This window comes from Conger conger, chromosome 7 (genome assembly GCF_963514075.1).
Source record: "Conger conger chromosome 7, fConCon1.1, whole genome shotgun sequence".
Lineage (NCBI taxonomy): Eukaryota > Metazoa > Chordata > Actinopteri > Anguilliformes > Congridae > Conger > Conger conger.
Genome location: NC_083766.1, coordinates 39,367,799 through 39,391,127, shown reverse-complemented (window position 1 = coordinate 39,391,127; position 23,329 = coordinate 39,367,799). Strand labels below are relative to the sequence as shown.

Genomic DNA, 23,329 nt, shown 5'->3' with positions numbered 1-23,329 from the left:
CTATATAGTCTCATTCAGCATCTCTGTCACAGAGGGTAGGCGTAAGAGGGTATAATTTACTGTCCCCTCCAAAAGTATTGGAACAGCAAGGCCATTTTCTGCAATACACTGAATACATTTGGGGTTGAGATGAATATGAGTTGAGCTCAGCTTTTATTTCCTGGTACTTACACCTATATGTATTAAACTACTTAGAACATAGCACCTTTGGTATCAGACCACCCATGTCTTAGGTGAGCAAAATTATTGGAACAGAGAGTATTTAAGTAAATGAAAGTAAACAAATCTTGATATTTGGTTGCCTATCCCTTGCTTGCGATAACTGCATAAAGCCTGTGGCCCGTTGACATCACCAAGCTGTTGCATTCATTGGTGATGCTTTTCCAGGCTTTTCTGCAGCCTCTTTCAGTTGTTTGTTTTAGGGGTGGGGTTTCCCTTCAATCTCCTCTTCAGGAGGTGAAATGCATGCTCAATTGGTTTAGGTCTGGTGATTGACTTGGGCAGTCTAAAACCTTCCACTTTTTCTCCCTAATGAAGTCCTTTGTTGTGTTGGCAGTGTGTTTTGGGTCATTTTCTTGCTCCATGATGAAGTTCCTCCCAATTAGTTTGGACGAATTTCTCCGTAGGTTGGTAAGTTTTTGTAGACTTCTGAATTCATCCTGCTGCTTCCATTATAAGTTACATCATCAATAAAAATGAGTGAGCCCACTCCGGAAGCAACCATGCAAGCCCAAATCATGGTACTTCCTCCTCCACACTTCAGATGAGCTTGTGTGTTTTCAATCATGAGCAGATTCATTCTTTCACTACACTTTGACCTTTCCATCACTTTGGTAGCGGTTAATCTTGGTCTCATAAATCCAGAACACTTGTGGCTCTGTACTTTGCAAATTATAATCTAGCCTATTGCTGCCCTCCAAGTCTTCTTTGAACGGTTGATTGAGATACCTTCACGCCTGCCCTGTGGAGATTGTTTGTGATGTCACTGACTGATGTTTTGGGGTTTTTCTTCACAGCTCTCACAATGTTTCTGTCATCAATTGCTGTTGTTTTCCTTGGTCGACCTGTCTGATGTCTGTTGCTCAGTACGCCAGCAGTTTCTTTCTTTTTCAGGACAGTTGTTGTACAAGCTATCCCCAATGCTTGTGCAATGGATTTCCCCCATTTTCTAAGCTAATGCAGTCATCACAGGCAAAACCCAAGGCTAAAACCAAGAGTAGACATTCAGAACTATTTACTGTTTAACCAATCAATCTAGTAGGACATATTTGGGCAACAAGAAACTCAAAGAAAATCATTCACATGTTCCAATACTTACTTTTGTCACCTAAAAATTGGGTGGTCTGATACAATAGGTGATTTGTTCTATGTTGTTTAATAAATCTTGATGAAAATACCAGGAAATAAAATATGAAATTCGGCTCTGTCATCTCATGTACATCTTTTGACCTCAAACTCAACTGTCTTCAGTGTATAGCAAAAACAAAGGAATTGGCCTTACAGTTCCAATACTTTTGGAGGGGACTGTGTATATACAAGGCTCATCATTCATTTTCAGAGTTTAATCTGGGAATGTTTCTAGTTGTATTTTTAATAAATGAATGAAAAACGGGAGGAAATCGGGTTATAATAATGCTAATTTCCTGGATAAATCTTTTATTTTAATTTTAATTTTATTTTATTTATTTTAATCCTTTCTTTTAACCATAGGCTTTGTGAATGGAACAATGACAGTGTGCATTCCAGGAGATTGAAGACGTTGCACCTGCTATTTCAGCTGAACATTTAATGATGTTCGCATAGTGACATATACAAGAAATAGGCCTAACATTTTCGTAATAATGACAAAGTCATTCTAATACAGAATACTTAGGAATCCTGTTTAATCCCTTAAACCGCACGAGGGGAATCTGTTAAAACCCAACAATGATAAGCCTTATCTATATAATACTGTAATTTGTATATGATGTATATTGATAAATACATATAAATAAATATACATCATAAAGAAGGTTCACAATCATTCAACAGAAGCACATCATTTAACGTAAACTATTCCTCCCCTTTCAGCACTGGTTCACCGAACTTCCGCCTGTTCTGACATTTGAGCTGTCCAGATTTGAGTTCAATCAGGCATTGGGCCGACCAGAGAAGATCCACAACAAGCTAGAGTTTCCTGCCATGCTCTACATGGACAGGTTAGTTTGCATGCCTAATGGCCGGAGAGCTGGGTTCGTGATAAAACAAATGCTGAAGGAAGCAGTTTACTTGGTCTTCCCAGGCTTCTGTGTTTCTTTCCTATAAAGGCCACTGGCTTGGTGAGCCTTCAGTACGACCTGGGGTTTGTTTCAGTCGTACCATGTCTGGTTCCAGAACATTTGGAACAAATTCCCATTTAGAGTTGAATGTCATGTGATGATTGAAAGTTAAGCTACAGATGTCCCAGATCTCTCTAGGGCCCCATGAACAAGTCAAATGCACATGAACAACATCTGCACATGCCATAACCCCATGAGTTCTTTGTAGCAATATGTTGTAATATTATTATTATTATTATCATTATTATTAATAATAATAATGATAATAATAATAATAATAATAATAATGATTTATTATTTAGCTGTACTTGTATCCAAAGCGACTTACAGTTGATTAGACTAAGCAGGGGACAATTCCCCTTGGAGCAATGCAGGGTTAAAAGATCGGCCCAACAGCAGATCTTGTGGTAGCTTCACTGGGGCTTGAACCAACCTTCCAGTTCCCAGTGGTGTACCTTCGCCACTAGGCTATAGGTTGCCCCTGTCATGCTGTATGTAAAACATGCTATAATGTTAATGTATTTCCTGCGCTACCCGTGTGGTTTCAGGTACATGGACAGGAACAGGGATATCACCCGAATTAAGCGTGAGGAGATCCGGAGACTGAAAGAGCACCTGACCCTGCTTCAGCAGCGTCTGGAGAGGTCTGTCTGCTCACACCACCATCACACTTAAGCTGAAGCTCCATTTGGAGATGGGACATTTAGCAACAGACCACATAGGGATGTGAAGCAGAAATGGCTTGTTGTTCAAATTTTCTTTTTGTTAAATGGTCAAATTTAGAGCCTTTAAAGGCCCACCTGCATCAGCATTCTCTTCCTGGTTTTAGTATCTAGAACGCCCACAAAATATTTGCAAAGAGCTTGAGTGACGTAGGTTTACTGAAGTCCCTAACCCTTCCCCCTCCTGCAGCCAGCTCTAAATGCAAATAAAATATGTGTGATTGCCTTTAATAATGTCTAGCAGGGTAGTAGGAAGAGTGAGGCTTTGTGATCCCCCACTATGGGTGGAACTTTTATCTGCAATCAGGCACTGACAGTGCAAACCTCTACAAATAAGTCATAGAAAAACAACACAATAAAAATAAACCTACTGCAAGTACACTGGCTTACATTTCAGGTTGTAATTGAATTTGATTGAGCTGCTGAATAAATAGTTATCCAGATTGCACTTGACAGCACTTTCTCCTGGTAATTATTTGAAATATTTTGGAACACCAACGGTTAATTTCTCAGGTTCCTTTTCCTGCATAACATGTTCACTGAGTCTCACTTTCTCTCTCCCTTCCCTAGATATCTGAGTTATGGGTCGGGCCCCAAGAGGTTCCCTCTGGCAGACGTGCTGCAGTATGCCATGGAGTTTGCCTCCAGTAAGCCTGTGTGCACCTCGCCTGTGGAGGACATTGACACAGCAGCACCACCTGGTGGCACTCCAGCACAACTACAGCCAGCACCAAGGCATGCTCCTTGTCTTTTCTACCACAAATGCTGTTATTTATTATCCAGAAGCTATCAGCCTAATGCGCAGAGCTGATTACAGTGCAACAAATAATTCATATTAATTTCCTTTGTCTTGACTTGCCAGAAAGTTTATAATTGTTTTTATGCTTTCTGAAGCTTTATGAAGGTCTGTTTTTGGCCCCACAGCACAGCAGACCAAGGCCCCTCGAGTTTGCCCGAAGCCCCTGCTGCCGGTCCCCAGCAGCGGGTGTCCATCCACAAGCCCTTCACACAGTCTCGCCTCCCGCCGGATCTGCCCATGCACCCGGCGCCACGCCACATCACGGAGGAGGAGCTGCGGGTCTTGGAGGGATGCCTCCACCGCTGGAGGAGTGAGGTGGAGAACGACACACGGGGTAGGAGTCTCACACTGCTTACCCCATGATGCACCACCCTCATCTCACACACGCCTCCTGTGACATTAGCCTCCTCCCCTCACAGAAGGCATTTCTCCTTTGGGCTCTCTGTCCTTTTCTCTCACACTGCTAGTTCCTCCTGTGAGCCTTTTCTCTTTTTTCTTCCTTAAACAATAACACCAGTGATGGAATTTATTTCTCGAACGTGAAACCTCTCTCAAGCTTTTACCTCCAATAACGGAGTGTCCTCTGTAAATATTTCTGTATTGTGCATAGCCTCTCCAGTGAACACACAGTCTGTCCTGTGAGCTCATTCTCCTTCTCCCACACAGGCTCATGCGCCTCCTTCCACAGTCTCTGCTTTGAGCTCTTTCTTCTCCTCCCGTACACAATCTGTCCTGTGAACTCCTTCTCCCGCACATAGTCTTTTCTGTGAGCTCATTCCCTTCCTCCCACTCAGTCTGTCCTGTGAGCTCATTTTATTTCTCTTGTTGACTTCACTTCCAGACCTGCAGGCGAGCATCTCCAGGATTCACAGGACCATTGAGCTCATGTACTCTGATAAGACAATGATGCAGGTGAGTTTAAATCTTCTGTCAAATCAGGTAAATATATCAATAGTTTTCAAATATTTTCACCAAATCTCACTTATTCTAAAAATGGAGTGTAGGGAAATTCATTAGAATTTTCTACTGTCAAAATGTTAATAAATGTATAATTATTATGGCCCAATTCTAATTTTAACCGAGTGGATTGTCAGCTGGAAAGGGAGTCTCCAATGTGGATACTGTAACCCACACATTAACTTATTATTATGCTACAAAAGGGTATACCATCCAGACAAAACAAGAACATTACTTGTTGTTTCTTGGCCCCTTTGATCTTCTATCCTATCATGAAAGCAACATGGATGAGCACAAAGAGCAACTTGGCTCCTTTTTTCACCAGGACATCAGGATTCCAGTTTCAAACTCTAAATTTAATATTCAAAATATATCAATTTTCTGTGATTAAGTTTGATTATCGACAACAAAAAACCAACAGACTAGTGCCTATGTATTTTACTTAAAGGTACAATAGGTAAGATTTTTGTGTTAAAACATTGTTACAAGACCATTGTAAACCCCTTCTTATTGTTGAAAAGGGCTCACTGACATGTTGACTCACTCTCTGCCTATGTTTATAGTCCTTAAATTTGGGTTTCAAAATATACAGTTGACGGGCCATCACTCTGTATCAAAACATTTTACAGCTGCATAATAATTCAAGCTGATTGGTTGAAAATTGGTTCTATTTGCCACAGCCAATGGCATGGGGGGCTTATTGTGATTGTTTGTGTGTAGCTGCCCAAATTGCACTCCAGACTGTGGGAAGGATAAACAGTGGTTTGAGGGTGTTTGTTGCTGTAATTCCTCTCTTGACCGTGAGGAGGCCGAAATTACCTCTTGTACCTTTAACATTATTTTATTAATTTCTTGAATTACAAGTAAATAATTCCAAAAATATTGTCAAATGATTTTTTTAGTCTTTCTACTTGTATCATTTCCTTGTATAATCTTTCTGGGAAAAATTCATGAGTCTTCGCTTGACAGCTGTTTACGTGCTGCTGTGGCAGCGAAGATGAATGTGTCTGCCTAGTTGTCTGTATCTTAGCATGGCCTGAGCAAGCCTTCTGGGCCATACTGTGTTTACAGGTCCCTTACCGGCTGCACGCAGTCTTGGTCCACGAGGGTCAGGCCAATGCAGGACACTACTGGGCTTACATTTACAACCCACACCACCGCCGCTGGATGAAATACAATGACATCTCCGTTACCAAGTCCTCGTGGGAGGAGCTGATGCGCGACTCCTTCGGGGGCTACAGGAACGCTAGCGCCTACTGCCTCATGTACATCAATGACAAAAAACCCTTTTTGATAGAAGGTGAGATATCATACCCCTAGCAAAATAGGCTCATTTTGTGTGAGCAATTGTATTGCTAATGTTAAGCGTTAACTTTGTTATTGTTGTTAATATTATTAACAGTTGCAACCATCCTACTGCCGCCATACCACCCTTTAACCTTCTCATGTCCAAACAAGTTGCTGCTGGAAGAGGTGTTGATGGGCCCATAGGAAGCACTCTTCTCTCTGGACCTAGTATAGCTGTACAATTGCAGTGAACTAATTTATTACTGAATGTTTGTATGTCAGTAGTAGAAAGATAAGGGCTTATGGTCAGTGAGGTTAGGGCAAAGGAGGTGGTAGCAGATTTTGAATGTTTTTGTGGCCCTGTGTATCCAGAGGAGTTTGATAAGGAGACTGGGCAGATGCTGAGCGGTCTTGACAAGCTCCCGCCAGACCTAAAGGAGTATGTGAAGGAGGACAACCAGCTCTTCGAGAAGGAGCTGGAGGAGTGGGACGCACTGCAGGCCCACAAGGCACAGCAAGAGAAGCTTCCAGTCATGGCCACTGCATCATCCTGCCAGCCAATGAGCACAGAGTCCAGCCCCCAAGACCGCACAGGTCTGTCGTGGTCCTTTAAAAAAATATTAGTATTATTATTATTATTATTATTATTTATTTATTTTTTTTGCTCATCCATTACCCTGGTATTTTTACAGTGGTGATCTCTGAAGTTGTTAAAATTAGACATGTAAAAATTGCGCATTTATATTTTGGTCACTGATTTTATGCATGATAGAATGTCACAGGCAAGAGTGTGCGTGGTTGTTTGCACATGTGCTTGTGTGTAGAGTAACTGTTCCATCTCTATTCCCCAGCCCCTCAGCAGGACCCAGAGTACATGGAGCAGCCCTCCCCCACTGATGATTCCAAACACCTGAAGGAGGACATGGAGAGGGCCATCTCCAAGGCTGCAGCCGAGCAGGAGGAGGAGAGGAGCCCAGAGGCCCTGCTAGCCGCAGTAAGAGCAGCGCCTTTCTACATCCACCAGTTTTTCTTTGTGTTTTATTTTTTCTCCCTAACTTTCCAACCATTATCTGTGTACACAATCAATGAACAATTTCAGTTTAATGTTACCAATTGCATTCAAACTTGAAGTGCACGAAAAAGGAAATCATGGCAGGGCCCTGACGGCCCAAAATTAGCTTTGTATTCTAGGATATTAGCGTTGTCCATTTGGGTTGGGTTGTATCACATTTTTTAAACTGTTAAAAGGGCTCCAAATTTTACCACGGCACATGGTTTCACCGTTTAAAAACTAAGGTGGCCCTATAATGGCCGGAGGACACGGCCGTTTCACTAAAATGCAGTTAGAGGATCCTATAGAATTCCCACCCCATATATTATATTAGAAGCAATATTAGGCCTACACCGGGTGTTTACTGTTACTATTGCCACGACAGTGATGCTGTGAGGAACGGGTTCCGATAGTATTACGGAAGTAAAGAAAAGAACACCCTTGAATGTAATATTGCGATTATACAACGGTTACGAAAAAAAGTTTACTGTTTTATTGTTATTATTATTAGGTCTACTCAATAAAATCTAAATATAGCCTATCATACATTTTGATAGGCTATAGTGGTGCAAATGCGGGTTTTTTGCGTGTTTGTAAAGTAACGTCAGTTCCTTAGTTCACCGAAGAAATGCGGGCTGACGCCTCAGCAATCGAATTTCGTTCGGCCATATAATTAGAGAAGAGGAAAAAGTTCAAGATCAAAAACATATACTTTCACACATAGGGTATAGGGCATTAATTAAACAATATTAATTTGTGGTTTTTAGGCAGAAATACAGTGCAAGTTTACATGCTAAATAACAAAATAGGCAACTTAAGTGCAGTAGCACAAAATAGTTCTTAAAATGAAAACACAATAAATTAAATCATTAAATGAAATTAGCTAACCTTATCTATATCGGGTGATATCATTAAAACAACCTTGAGCAGTGACAATTCATGGCAATTTAATCTACACCTTGCTACATTGTAACACATCATAGTCTGTTCTTTTTAGACAGCTGTGGGCCGTTTGAACGGAATGATGAAATATGGGAGTTTTGAACATAACACGCAGCAACTGTGGCATAATTCTTTAGACTTTAGTGATGTGGAGACCGTCAAGATTTTATATTATCACAGGATAGCATAACATCGTGAAACCACCCAACCCTAGTATCCGTGTGACTTTGATGTTTGTAGAAGGAAGAATAGGCAGCATTCTTGAGAGCAATATAATATTGTATGGGCCTTGGAACAAGTTTGTCCAATCCAATTACACTGTATCTGTCTCTAAAGCCGTAAACTAAACACTACTTACTTGCTTAGTAACGTACTTACTAACTTACTTTCTTACTGACACACACACACACACACACACACACACACACACACACACACACAATAGAAGACTCCTGCAATGTATCCGGTGTTCAGGGTACTGATGTACTGTTTGTTTATTTGTGGACAAACCCACATCTGCTGTAACATTGCCTCCCATTTCATTGGCTTTCAGGCTTCTTTAAAGGAGCACTGTCATGCTTTTTTCACTTGAGCTTATTTGGATTAAATGATTAAGTTATGTGTGTAGGCAATTTTAAAATCACCATTAGTGCTCAGTGCTCCTTTAACTCCACGAATCCTCAATTAACCCTCAATATGCAGACCAAGTCCATAAGCCATGAAACTACTTGCTTTGCAGACACCAAGGAAAACCCTGACTGCATTGAATGAAACTAAGGATCACACCAAACACGCATTATTGGCTGGGTGCGGCTTTTAATTATTTTCCAGGAGCCTTGCATTTATCAGTTTTTCAGTGCACATCCTGCTGAAAATTTTCCTATGTTCATGCGCACCAAGAAAAAAAGCACCTCCCATCACCGTCAGTCTTTTTTCTGCTGTCCAATTGCATTGAAATAGAGGTGGGGTTTGATTTTGTTTCAGTTTCATTGTAAAGAAAGATGAACTTGACACTGTTTTGGCCCAACCACATAGGATTTCACGAAAGTTCTTTTATCTTTCAACTCGCTTGTCTCTCACTCTCCAAAATGGCAAAAGCGAGTGCCCGTCAGTTATTGTTTAAAAAAAGATATAAATAAATAACACTCCCAACTTTCCAGTTAAATAATTTCGGTAATGCCATTAATATGGTTAAGAACTTCTACAAAGGTGCTGTGGGCGGTAGCAACCATGGAAAAGATTAATCCGCTGCTGTTTACAGATTGGCCCGCAGAAAATACATGTAGTTCTCCTCGCACTTTCAAGCTGTTAAAGAGCGTTGGCCCCTTAATCAGCCGATCAGACCAAAAAATCTAAATAAATGTCTGTGGCATAAAATGAGCACTCTATCTCAAGTTCCTGTCTCATGTCATTTTTAATGGTGCTTTAATGGATGGTTAAAGCACTGGCCTCTGGAGATGAGGTTCATTGGTTGAAATGCCATAAGATGCACTGAATCGGCTTGGACTCTCAAAGCAGGTGCTTAACGTAAGTTTAATTGATGGATTAATCAATCGGTTCCATTAATAAATTGACATGTAAATGGAGTATTTTAAAAACCTTATGACCCTGCTGAAGGCAAGTACTAACACACCAATTGAAAGATAAATCAATTGAAAATCAATTCAGTAGTCTCAGTTTTCAGGAGAGCACAAGCTCAAGCGTGTTCCAAGAAAATTGAACTTTTTTTAATTTGAACTGACAAAATCACTATCCCCTAGTCCCCATCGTGCCACAGTTTCTGCAGTTGTCCCTGGTTCTGTGTGGTGGTTAAATGAGAAAATCATTAAGCCTATGGCAAAACTCCACATACAACAATCATGCGTTTTAATATGCCATTTTCAAAACTATTGGGAACTCAAAACAAAGCAGATAATCTACAATAACTGCATCCTATCTATCATATTATTCTATATTAAAATACATGGAAACGGGGCTTGTTATTAAATTGAAGCCTGAAGGACAGACCTATTTTGCACAGTTCCTGTGAAAGAACGATGGTCATGTTTAATGTTCTGCTTGTTTCTATTTCTTCCTCATACCCTCTTGCCTTAAGTTCACCCATTTTCCTGCTCCGCCCCCCCCCCCCCCCCCCTCTGTGTGTCTCTCTCTACAGCCTGCTTGCAACGGCACACCCACGTCCTCTCCCCCTGACCCCACAGGCGTGTCAAACCCTCGCCACACCCCTCCCCCTGATCACGAGGCAGAGGAAGCCACTCCCCAGTCCCCCTCTGCTCACCGCACGGTTGAGGTGGCCATCCCCCATGTTGGCACCTTCATCATAGAGACAGAGGAGGGGGGGTACGATGACGAGGTAGAGTCCCGGTCTGGTGGAGGGTACTGAGAAATCCCTCCCCCCCCTCCACCCCACCCCTCGCTCTCGGATTTATTACTGTATGAAGGGGGAAGGTGGGCTCCCACTTTGGGTGACCCGCTCACTTCTCTGTGCCTTTCTGTACTTGAAAAAACATTAATTCATTGTTAAAATGAACCTGATTTATTGCCCAGCTACCTGGTTTGTAGGCACTGAAGTCTGACATGAAACTTGTTATAATAACAGTCATGTTTAACTTGGAGAAGCAAGTTTAGGACATTAACGTTGTGCATTTGAACACAACTCATAGATTGAATCTTGCACTCAGTCAGTGTTCAGATGTAGGCAAAGCTCTGGGCACAGGCAGTTTCTTATTTATTTCCTGTTGCACTTGTCCCAGGAGACAAGCCCTGGTCTATTCCCCAGGCAATGGGAGCCGTCACTTTTGAGACGGTTTTTATTTTCTTGAGTCTGTCTTTGGTTACTAACACAAGAAGGGCCTGAACAGCCTTTTCACTTGAGAACAGGACAGGAAGTAAACTCCCAGTGATGTAGTAACTGGCTTCCCCTCTCTGGGCAGGCAATGCTGACCCCAAACATGCAGGGTATTATACTGGCCATTGGCAAAGCTGGGAGTGTTTACGAAAAGAGTGGCCCCGAGGCAGCCTTCTTCAAGGTACATCCCCTCGAGCCCCATCCAGTTTTCCTCCTCCTCTGCATGCTCTGGTTCATCTTCCCATGTTCCTGCTTCTGCATGCTTCCCGCTTCTCAGCACATCTTTTTATCTTTGTTGCTCCCCCTTCTTCTTGTTTCTTTTAAAATCGGGTATTGTGGGGGGAAAAAAGGGAAAAGAACTCTGGCATCTTGCAGCCGCTCTCTGATCCAGTCTGGTCTCTCTCTGAAGAGTCGTGAAGGTCACAGATGACACTTGGATGTGCAAATACTGTATTGGTTTGCAAGCTATCTGTAGAGAAGAAGAATGAAAAAAACGATCGATGCATCCTTTTAACACAGAAACTATATTTTGAAGGCTTTGCGTCATTTGTCTGAAGTTGTCTGAAGTAGATGATATTGGCAGACTTGGTGTGACACTGGCTGTTTAGATTTTTGGCTGTATTATTTTGAAATGCCACTGTATTTGCTACATTATTATATCTTTTCTGTTTTAGCAAAAGATGATGACTGAGGTGGTGCAAAAACCTCTCAAATATGCTAGGAAATTTAGCACTTCTGGTACTGAAAGCCTTCTTTTCAGTGAGATGCAAACTTTCCTTCTTTATATTAAATTAATTGCATTAACATGAAGTGAACTAATTAGCCTATTCATTATTTTCTCTTTGAAATAAGTCAACAGTTTTTCTGCTTCTTCGCCCTTTTGACGTATTACTTTCTTCTAGCCTTTTAGTTTCCTTGCTGGTCTCATGGCAAGTACTTGGGGTTCATGATCAGAAAGTATGGTGTGTGTGGTGGCAGCTATTAAATGCTTATCTGGCTCTTGGCAACTCTCCTACACCATGTAAATACATTTAAGAAATTGTTGTTTGCTCCTTTGAAAAGGATTTGAAGACTTTGAAAATATGGTGTAGATGGAGGCCTGATTGTAAAGCAATGTGCTTTTACAACAGGGAAAATAAATGCACAATGTTTCTACACGTATGTCATTCCCGGTGACCATGGCGATTCCCATCAGGGTGTGCTTGAATGCATCTTGTGGTTTCCTCTAACCTGCCACTGGCCGCAGACTGTCGCCCCCTCCTGGGGGGAATGGGGCGAAGGCCTGCCAGCTGACAGTGTGCATCTCTCACTTCCGCAGGCTATTAAGGTAGAGTACGCTCGCCTGCTGCGATTCGCTCAGGAGGACACTGCTCCCGAAAATGACCACCGTCTGCAGCACGTGATCGTCTACTTCATCCAGAACCAAGCTCCCAAGAAGATGCTGGAGAGGACTCTTCTCATGCAGTTTGCCGATCGCAACCTCGGCTTCGACGAACGGTATGAATGATGAGCGTGCGTTTATGTGACCGCGATTAACGTGAGCTTAACGAACACTTTAGTCCCTTTCCATGAAGTCTAGTTTTCACTTGTGTATCTTGAGTTTCCTTTTGTTTGTCAGAAACCCCTGACTGCTTATCAGTTCTTGCTTCTATCATACTTTGTCATATTTGTTTATACCCCCTTACTCGTACAGCTGTGTGATGACTGACATCACTGTTATCGCATTACCTTCTCTAGATCTAGTTGATATAGAAACCAGCTGATGGCAGCAAAATTAGAAGACACAGTAGATGCAAAAACTTGTGCTTCTAGAGACCATCTGCAAGTTGTTTCCAGATGGAGAATATTATATAAAGTATCAGACATAATGCCTATTACGGGCGATTCTTTAAATGCTCACTCTCATTGGAAAAGGTGGGAATGTCCTTTTTTTTTTTTCTCCCCTCTATTCCCTGCACATCATCGAGGCTTTAGTCATGTTTAATACAAACAGCTACCTGGTACCAGACAGTGCAAATGTTCAACCACTTCCTGTTACGAGGTCTGCAGTTTAGCCTCTGATGTTTGAGCAGTAATCCCTCTCTTCCTCAATGTGTCTTTGCGTTTCTGCCCAGAGCTTGCTGATCCTAGCGCTCCCATCAGATGAACAATGGCTTGGCCTTCCTGACCCCCATCAGCCTTTTTTGCCCTGTTGTGTTGTAGATCTCATTGTCTCCTGAGAGAGAATGCATGCTTGTTTTTGCGCAGAAACAAAAATCCCTGCCTCACCCAGACACAGTGAGACAAGCAGGTGGGCGGTAAACATTATCCATATTTATAAGTATGCCCATTCCTTTCTATTTTTAGGAACATAATTAGATTTGTGCCATTGTGGCCTAAATAGGAACCTCCAGAGTACTGGTTTCATTTTACATTCAGTAATAAAGGTTGACTTGTCGCCCAAGGTCAAAGCTTCCCGCTTGGCACACTGCTTAACTTCTAGTATTTTTTCCCCCCCTTTCTTTCGTTTTCTTCTTTTTGTCACCAAATGCCTTTTCTAATGCCGTTTTCTTGCAGATGCAAGAACATCATGAAAGTTGCACGTGCAAAACTAGACCTTATAAAGCCAGAGGAAGTAAACATGGAAGAATATGAGGTCAGCACTTTCACTTTCTCACTGTTCCCAATAGCAGTATTTTTCAGTACTTGGGTCCAATACATACATATATTATTATTTTTTTCATTTTAATATGGATATGTGGCTTTACTTGCTTAATTGCTGATGCAACGATATGGGAGTTTAGAAGAAATCTGTTATACCACACAGCTAAGTCTTCATACTACAGAGCTAAAGCCATGTTCAGATGAAGTGTTCCTTTGGAATGTAAGTGGTAAATGTCCTTTATATAGCACCTTTATCCAAAGCGCTGTACAATTGATGCTTCTAATTCACCCATTCACACACTCTCACACCAACGGCAATTGGCTGCCATGCAAGGCACCAACCAACTCGTCAGGGGCAATTGGGGGGTTAGGTGTTTTTTTCTCAGGGACACTTCGACACACCCAGGGTGGGTTCAATGTAGGTTGAAGCAGCACTCAATAAATATGCTTTATCCAAGGTATATATTGTTTAAATCATTGGTATTGTTTTTACACATACTTCTATACAACAAGAACACTGACTTTATTTTTCTTCCTGAGGATAATCGCTATCCATGTTGATATATATTTATAAACCATATAGATCATATAATGAATGTTTTATATTATGCATCTTGGTTATGTTGTCCTCCTAGATGTGGCACCAGGAATACCGGAATTTCAGGGAGACAACAGTCTTCCTCATGATTGGCCTGGAGCTCTTTCAGAAGAGGAGGTGAGAACTCTCAGAAACATTTATACATTTATTTAAGTAAAGGTTCAGTTCTGTTCTGCCAGACTGCAATTCCCTCATCTGGCTGCAGAGGGTAGCAACTACTTTAAAATATCTCAAATTCCATTTGTTTCAGGTCATCTCAGTACATGAGATTTTTTGGCTTGAGTGGAGATTGTTATTTTCATAATGGGCTGTGCTAGGTGGTCTGGTTTTCTCAAACATCTTGGAAAAACATTATATTCCCTCATGGAAAGCTGCACTTAGTGTTCAATGTCTTCACAAATATATATATATATTTACACAATGTATTGTCGTGAAAGTTTTTTGACTGGATAGGCTGTAAAGTAACTGCCATCTTCTGGCTTAGAAGACTCTACTGATTTCAAGAATTGCTGCGCCTTCAAATTTCTGTTCTACTGAAAAACTCCTATTGTTGGACTAACATAGACTAGATATCGTGTTGTGTTGTTGACAATTAACTTTGTGTTGAATTTAGAGGATGACCGTTTTGTTTTGCCAACAATGCTGTGTTGATCCATAATTAACAGTTAATATCGACAAAGGTCATTTTAGGATTGCTACTCGTGCTCATTTAAATCTTGACACCGAAGAAAGGAAGCATGTTGTCATCCATCCATTCCCATGGTTGTCCTCATTAACTTTTATTATGGCTGAGAGTTTCATTCAAGAATATGCACATTGTATGCGCTGTTCCCCAGCAAGACCACACTGGTCTGCCATCTCTGTTTGTCTTGTGGTCCCCTCATTACGAACACCAGGTGGTCGAGCTGCATGTTCATGTCTGTTCTGGTTCCTCAGTGGTGGAATGATCTGCCTACCATTGTCAGAACAGCAGAATCCCTCCCCATATTTCGATGCAGGCTAAAAACACACCGCTCTGGACTGTACCATAGTCCTCCCTCCTAATGTATTCCTGTTGACCATTGTTTTTGGTTATAATTGCTCTAAATGGGTGTTCTGCTATTCATGGATTTCATGCTTTTCATTTGTTGAGGAAGTTATGCACTTGTAAGTCCCTTTGGAATAAAAGCGTCTGCTAAAGGACTAAAAAGTAAATATAAAATGTTTGCTCTGTTTCTTCATCCTTCTCCCCCAGCTACGTGGAAGCTTTGATGTACCTGATCTACTCCTATCAGTACAACAAAGAGCTGCTCTCCAAAGGCCCTTACCGTGGCCACGACGAGGAGCTGATAGCACATTACAGGAGAGAGTGTCTGTTGGTGAGTTGCACACGGCAAACCACCAGCTCACAGTACATACCATTAAGAAGAGTGGGGACAATCCTATTTTGTCAACCACGATGGACATCCAGTCACCTAATCTAACACGGTTGTCCTTAAAAAAATTTGCCGCTATTTTCCCGTCATTATAGCGTTGAGGCGACCCATTTTAAGCCCTGCAATGTATAGGAAAAGGTACAACATAGATTACTTGATGTAGAGGGAAGCATATAAACATTTGCATTGGTTTTTCTTCTATAGTTTTGCTTGTGTGCATTAAGGTACTTAAGTCTCCACAGTATGCCTGCCTTCTAGACTTTGGCACAGCCGTGTGACAACATTAAGAAAATAAACCTCCGTTGTCAAGTACAGAGCCTTGCTCACGTAATACCTGCTGGCAGACATTTTAAAATCACGCCCATACTGAAAAAGGAGACAGACCCAGCTGCACTTCAGATCTTTTTAAAATCTATGGCTGTACTGAAATCCCTGGTCTTGTAACTCGTACTTATGCACTCAGTCACCCTGTGCTGGCAGCGCACTTGTACTGTAATCACCAGACTTAGGAGTAGGAAACAGGCAGTGCGTAAGTGTAAACACATTATTGAGAAACATTTCTCTGTCCTGACTTAACCCTAGCTTGAGGTTCCAGGCAGTCCCTTTATGTCTCCAACAGCCACTTTTTTTTTTAAAGCCACAATATTTACTTTTTGTTCCATTTTAATGGAACGTATCAATAACACTGACACATTTCATGTGTGAGGAACTTCTCCCCTTCTAAATGCCTTTCCCAAAGCCATCTGTAGGTTAGCTAAATGTCTGCATGCAGACATCTCTTCCATAGTGAAGACTGTATGTTTCAGATAACTGCACAGAATGGCTGGGCTTCCATTAACCATTAAAGTGGTGCTGCTCTTTGTCCCTGCAGAAACTGAACGAGCATGCAACGGTCCTGTTTGAGTCTGGGGAGGAGCCAGAGGTGAACAGCGGTCTGGGCATCATGAATGAGCTGGTGGTGCCCTGCATCCCCCTGCTCCTGGTGGATGAATCTGAGGAGAAGGACATGGTTGCGGTGGAGGACATGAGGAACCGCTGGTGCTCCTACCTGGGACAGGAGATGGAGCGTAAGTACCTGGGGGGGGGGGTGAGCAGGGAGCCTCTGCTAACTAGCGGTGGGAGAATGAGACCTAAAAATCAAGCTGTCTACCTGTAGTAAGTGCAGAGATATACAGTAGCCCCAAACTGGTTTGTGCGATGCGTTGTCCTACCTCATTGCACGGTGTTACTTGTATCTTTTCCAAAGTAACTAAACGGAAGGTTGGGCATGAAACTGCCAGTCTTCTAAGCTGTCTCGCCCACTGTAGTTGAGGAAGGGTGTTTTATGATGTATACCTCTATCACAATATGCACTTTTGCTGCCGATATCTCATCATAGCTTTGGCCAGACACACACACACAGAATTAATCAGTTGCCCCATGAGCTGTTAACATTGAGAAGTTAACATTCTTTGAAACTCACAATGAGAGACACAGCAGTGTTTTTATTTTAGGACTGTTTCAGAACTGTACATGCAGTAGCTATGCGCTCAGTGCGCATGTGCTGAAGCTCATGGAACATACTCCGCAACCACTTTATTAGGTATTTATTAGACTTATTTTTTAGACTTCTTGGTCTTCTGCTGTAGCCTATCCACTTCAAGCTATGACGTGTTGTGTGTTCAGAGATGCTCTTCTGCATAGTGTGTTACTGACGGCATCCAGTCAGCTTGAACCGGTCTGACCACTCATTAACAAGGCATGTTCAATCATAGAATTGCCGCTCACTGGATGTTTTTTGTTTTCCCCCACTCTCTAAAACCGAGACTGCTGTGCAAACAGTTAATCCCCATTCTAATGTTTGGTCTGAACAAAAACCAAACCTCTTCACCATGCTTTAATGGATTGAGTTGCTGCCACACGATTGGTTGATTAGATATTTTAATTAATGAGCTGGTATACATATCTACCTAATAAAGTGTTCACAGTGTATTTATTTGTATTATATTGAACCATAATTGTTTTGCAGATCACTCTGCATAAGAATACCTGACACATAATGGGTGACCATAATGAACAGAACTCCTTGCAATACCCTCTTATGTGCCCTCCTTCCACAGCCCACCTACAGGAGAAGTTGACTGACTTCCTTCCCAAGCTGCTCGACTGCTCAACCGAGATCAAAAGCTTCCATGACCCGCCCAAACTGCCCTCGTACTCCACCCTGGAACTGTGCGAGCGTTTTAGCCGGGTCATGACCTCCCTAAGCCGGACACCTGCTGATGGGAGATGAGCTGTGCGCCGAACCTAACCCCTCACCCCCTAAACCTCCCCCCAACACCTCCATACCCCACCACCTGGACGCTCATCTACAGATTCAATTTTAGCCCATGCCTTCCTTAAAGCAGGGGTTGCTATATCTCTGTTACTGTTTTTTTTTTTTAATTACTTTGCTGCTATAGGTTTTACTATTTACTACATTATTCCACTTTCAGTTATGTTTTAAATGCAACTGCAACAGAGGGATGGGACTGGACAGGGCAAAAAATGAAAAGAAAAAGAAAATGGCAACCGCAGTGATTGAAGTCCAGCGCATGCTGCTCAAGCTTTTTTTAACCAAGGTTGAATTTTTTTCCCCATTTGGTTGTTTGTTTTAACCCCACCTTCATCACACCCTCTACCAACAACCTCCCTCCCCCACACCACCACGACCCCCCTGTTTCCCAGTGGAAAGGATTCCACTGCTGCTCAGCCTCTCACCTGTTACAGTATTATCATGTCTTTCTTTCCTTAAGGATGAGAAGAAATAAAACCTTGAGATTCATCAATGGCTTTAAGTATCTAGAATGGGTCTATACCAGACCTGAGGACTGCAACTGAATGAGAAATTTCAAGTGCTGTGGTAGGCCACAGCTCCTTGTGGCTTGTTAATATACTGAGAGAATAAAGTTTTATTTATGGCCCTTTTAGGCCAAATAATGATGTGCTTTACTCTTATTTTTGTCTCCCTTTCCCAAAATTGAATTGCCAATGTAACCTGCATTTACTACCTCATGAATGGAAGTGCTGCTTCCATTCGTATCTCTTATCAAACCATCATTGATTCAAGGCACAAAGTAGCCTACTGGAAAGTACCCCATCACCAAAGTGCAATGCCCTTTGTTACTTCTTCCTTGTTGAATTGAGTTTTTTTTTCTGCTGTCTTTTCTTACTCAATAGTGCCCCAATGTTAACATTGATTATTCCTTTTCTATGTCCTCAGAGGGGTTGCTTGGTCCGTACTAATTAAAAGGGTAGTCACACAGAGTCAGTCACACCCAATATTCAGTTCCAGGTATTTGGAAAACTTTGGATGCTATTTAAGGGAAACACTATATCCATTCTCCTGGGGCATATACTGTTTATTAGCCTGTGACCCAAAAACATTATTGGGAAATAAGGGACTCCTTTTGACTCTAAAAGATGACCTATAGTCTACTTTCCAGTTATGTTCCCTTGAACAACCAACTCTGCTTTCTACAAAGAAACCCTGCTAAGCAGTCTCATCATAGCAATAGGTTTAGTTGTGTTCAAATAAATAGCAGTACAACTTCAGTAACCTGATGAACCACTGTTATTAGTAGTTGTGATATTTCGGCATGGCAAATACTTTACTATATCTACAAGTAGTGTAATAGAAAGACAACAGACCCAACTGTCATGACATGCACGCTGCTTGTTCTGAGTAATTGACTCATTCATTGAAATGTTCAAAATAATAGCAGTGTGGAGTTTAATTAGAGAATTCATTAATTCTGTGAAAAAACATCATTAATTGTCCTTTATTAAGGAAGAAGGGAAGCAAATATTTCATACATATAAAATATATTTTCTGCCCATAAGTAAAATGGGCCGTTCCAAACATTTGCCCAAAGAGAAATGGCTTAATATTCTGTGGACTGATGAGAGTAAAATAGTGGTCTAGTGGTCGTCGGCAGTATGTCAGACGACCCCCGGGTACTGAATTCCAACCACAGTACACTGTGAAGACAGTCAAGCATGGTGGCGCAAAAATCATGGTATCGGGATGTTTTTCATACTATGGTGTTGGGTATACCAGGGATCATGGATCAGTTTGAATACATCAAAATACTTGAAGAGATGTTTCCGTATGCTGAAGAGAAAATGCTGCTGAAATAGGTGTTTCAACAAGACAATGACCGCCAACACACGAGTAAGCAAGCAACATCTTGGTAATGGGTAATGGAGTGGCCAGCTCAATCCCCCAACCTCAACCCCATTGAAAACTTGTGGGGTGACATTAAAAATGCAGTTTCTGAAGCAAAACCCAAAAATTCACAGGAACTGTGGAATGTAGTTTCTTCATCCTGGGCTGAAATATCTTTCCCGGTGCCAGAAGTTGGTTGACTTGATGTAACGCAGATGCGCAGCAGTTATCAAAAACAATGGTTATGCAACTAAATATTAGTTCAGTAATTTAAAGTTAAGTTAAATCTTAAAAATTTCTTCAGTTTATACAGTAAGTGCCATTTTTCTTTTTTTTTTACAGATAAATATTACTTTTCTTTGCTTCCTGTAAAAGAATAACGCAGACTTGATCAAATTTGTTAATGCTTTCATTTGGAATTGAATGTGTAATGTTTCCACTACATTTGAAATATGGAACTAAAAGCTATTCAAAAATATTTCATTTTATTCACTTTTTTAAAAGCACTGCTATTTATTTGAACACAACTGTACATATTGAAAATGAGTGTAGACCTGATTTTTTTAATCGCCTATGAAAATGGAATTATTTAAATCTATATTTTCTGTGACTTGGGCAATGCCCAAGTTGCTAATAGGCTATCTGTAGGATTAACAGACTCTTTGAGGCTCAGGGAGGCAACTGATGATGAATAGGAACAGGCTAAACAGGAACAGGGACCAAACTAAAATAAAACAATAACTTAAATAAAGGGGGGTGGGAGTGCCACCTCCAGTAGCACGAACAGGGAGAGAAGGGAAGAGAGGAACTGCGCCAATTAATGGGTACATTACATTACATTAATGGCATTCGGCAGATGTTCTAATCCAGAGCGACGTACAACAAAGTGCAAAGTGCATACCCATAACCAGGGATAAGTGCGCTGAAAGAGCCTAGATGGAAGTACAATTTCAACTGCTACCTGCACAACAAAGATAAGGACCAGGGACAATCATCAGATATTTTAAATTTTAATATTCTTTTTTTTTTTTTATCGTAATACCGCAACATGCAAATGTATGAACAAACCATTTACCTAGCCAAACAAGACTAGCAAAGGTATCATTCTAATACACAAGTAAATATCACAGGTAAACGCAACAATTAAGGTTTACAGGGAGGTAGGGAGGGACAGGAAGAGGTGCAGCTTGAACAGGTACATCTTCAGTCTCCACTTGAAGATGGCAAGAGATTCTGCTATTCTGACCTCCAAGGGGAGTTCTTTCCACCACCGTAGAGCCAGAACAGACTAATCGTGAGCGGGGGGGTGCCAGGTGGCCTGTGGTGGCCGAACGAAGAGGTCTGGCTGGCGTGTAGGGTCTGATGATTTTTTGTAGGTAAGCTGGGGCTGATCTCTTAACTGCTTGGAAGGCTAGCACCAATGTTTTGAATTTGATGTGAGCCATGACAGGCAGCCAGTGGAGGGAAGTAAGCAGGGGGGTGACATGCGAGTGTTTGGGAAGGTTGAAGACCAGACGAGCTGCTGCATTCTGGATAAGTTGGAGGGGTCTGATGGCGGACGCTGGGAGGCCAGCCAGGAGAGAGTTTCAGTAGTCCAGGTGGAACAAAACCATGGCTTGGACCAGGAGCTGGGTCAAGTAGGGGGTGAGAAAGGGGAGGATTCTCTGGATGTTGTATAGGAAGAATCTGCATGACCGGGTCACCGCCGCATGTTCTTGGAGAGGGACAGTCTGCTGTCCATCACCACACCGAGGTTCCTTGCACAGGGTAATGGCGTCAGTGAGGTATCCCCTATGGAAATGGATAGATCCAGATGGGGAGAGGTAATAGCAGGAATGAAGATCATTTCAGTCTTACCTGGGTTGGAGTTTTAGATGGTGGTTGTCCATCCAGCTCTGGATGTCACTCAGACAAGCAGAGATATGGGCTGAAACCTGTGTGTCCGATGGTGGGAATAAGAAGAATAGAATAGACCATGAGCAGTGATAATAGGGCAAAGGTAACAAGTGTAAAGAGAGAAAAGAAGCGGGCCTAGGACTGAGCCCTGGGGAACTCAGGCAAGTTATCAATACTGTACCAGCCCAGGCAACCTGGAAGGAGCGACCAGAGAGGTAGGACTCGACCCAGTTCAGGGCTGTGCCACAGATCCCTGTTGCTGACAGGGAGGAAAGGAGGATGGAGAAATAGAAGTAGTTCTGGATGATAGAGGGGTCCAGAGTAGGCTTTTTTTTTTTTAGCAACGGGGTGATGTGGGCCCTCTTGGAGGATGATGGAAAACAGCCAGAAGACAGGCAGTTCACAAGGGAGGTGACAAATGGGAGGATGTGTGGTGTGATTGTCTGGAGGAGAGAGGAGGGGATAGGGTCAAGGGCACAGGTTGTAGGGTGGTGGGAGAGCAGGAGTTGAGAAACATCAGAGTCTGTAAGGGGAGGGAAGGTTGAAAAGGAAGGGATCAGCCTAGAGTGGGGCAGGGGCACAGAGAGGGGGGTGGTTATTGCAAAGGGTAGGCTGCAGGAACTCTGATCATACAACCACCAGTAGGTGGGGATAGGGGAACCAAGACAAAAGGGTTAAACAATATCAATACAACAAAAAATAAGGAATTAAGGGTACGCTGCTTTACAGGACAACCACAAGTCTATAACAGGGGAAAACAGTGATTGAACACTGCAGTATACTCCACAGAGACACTTCCTTCATCAGGTTCACCGTGCCAAAAGCTGCAATACAGGCAGGCTGTACACTACAAGCAAGGAGTGACTGCAGAGAAGGTATATCTGTATAATACACCTCGACGGTTCCCGCTAAGTGCTTTGCTTTACCAGTAGAAGATGAGAGCAATACCTGCCGACAGCAAACAATTCTCCCAGCATGACGGGAGCACAAAGAATTTGTGGGATTCATTCATAAAGAGGAAATGCCTCTCTGGCCAGCCTCGCTATGGGGGTCTCATCCTCCCTTTCATCCTCTGAGCTAGTGCTGACATGGTCCCCAGTAGGCTCTGTGCTGTGTTGGGCTATGAGGTATGAGAGCATTGGTAGCCTTTCTGCAGTTACACTGCATTTGTCTTCACTGGTGGGATTGGGAGGACTTGGGATGGGCTTCAGTTCTGAGCGGTGAATGGCTCCCTGGCTCTCTGGGGCCAAATCTTGTTGACCCAGGCTCCGGTGTCAAGGCACTCTTAGACGTCTAATATAGTAGGGTTCCAGGAGTCCTGGATTTTATTGCACCCTTCGGGGTGGTTTCTGCAGTACACTAATGTCCCTGGAGGCAGTAGAGTAACATCCTCAGGTTGGTGCCGGGTACAGAAGGCAGCTGCGGCCTCCAGTCAGTTCTTGGTGCCTGGGAACCCAATCCTCCAGGCTCCCCCCTGCTGGATCCTCGTCAGCTGTCTACAGGAAACTGCGGTTTCTAGCCAATTTGTATGGGGAGTGATGGTTTGATTGGTGTTCAAGGCAGACCCCAAGAAAGAGCAAAGCTCTGTGATGCCTACTGGCTTCCTCCATTCGGACACCGCAGAGATCTTCTCTCGGTATGTGGCCACACCGTGAGCTGAGATGACG

At 42.5% G+C, this 23,329-nt stretch overlaps 1 protein-coding gene across 4 annotated transcripts in view; it reads left to right on the top strand.

Annotated features, from left to right (window-relative positions):
- Positions 1 to 18,538, top strand: part of usp25 (ubiquitin specific peptidase 25) — a 42,446-nt gene extending 23,908 nt beyond the window's left edge. For 2 of the 4 annotated variants that reach the window (XM_061248532.1, XM_061248531.1), the window contains exons 11-26: positions 2,071 to 2,198; positions 2,867 to 2,962; positions 3,611 to 3,775; positions 3,965 to 4,173; positions 4,681 to 4,751; positions 5,868 to 6,096; positions 6,456 to 6,677; positions 6,935 to 7,077; positions 10,232 to 10,429; positions 11,010 to 11,105; positions 12,243 to 12,421; positions 13,481 to 13,559; positions 14,203 to 14,282; positions 15,400 to 15,523; positions 16,452 to 16,647; positions 17,680 to 18,538. In XM_061248532.1, coding sequence (XP_061104516.1) covers positions 2,071 to 2,198; positions 2,867 to 2,962; positions 3,611 to 3,775; positions 3,965 to 4,173; positions 4,681 to 4,751; positions 5,868 to 6,096; positions 6,456 to 6,677; positions 6,935 to 7,077; positions 10,232 to 10,429; positions 11,010 to 11,105; positions 12,243 to 12,421; positions 13,481 to 13,559; positions 14,203 to 14,282; positions 15,400 to 15,523; positions 16,452 to 16,647; positions 17,680 to 17,852 — 2,388 coding nt within the window. In that variant the 3' untranslated portion in view covers positions 17,853 to 18,538. The remainder of the gene's footprint in view (positions 1 to 2,070; positions 2,199 to 2,866; positions 2,963 to 3,610; positions 3,776 to 3,964; positions 4,174 to 4,680; positions 4,752 to 5,867; positions 6,097 to 6,455; positions 6,678 to 6,934; positions 7,078 to 10,231; positions 10,430 to 11,009; positions 11,106 to 12,242; positions 12,422 to 13,480; positions 13,560 to 14,202; positions 14,283 to 15,399; positions 15,524 to 16,451; positions 16,648 to 17,679) is intronic. The other 2 variants (XM_061248533.1, XM_061248534.1) reach the window with 2 other exon arrangements.
- Positions 18,539 to 23,329: the final 4,791 nt, after the last annotated feature.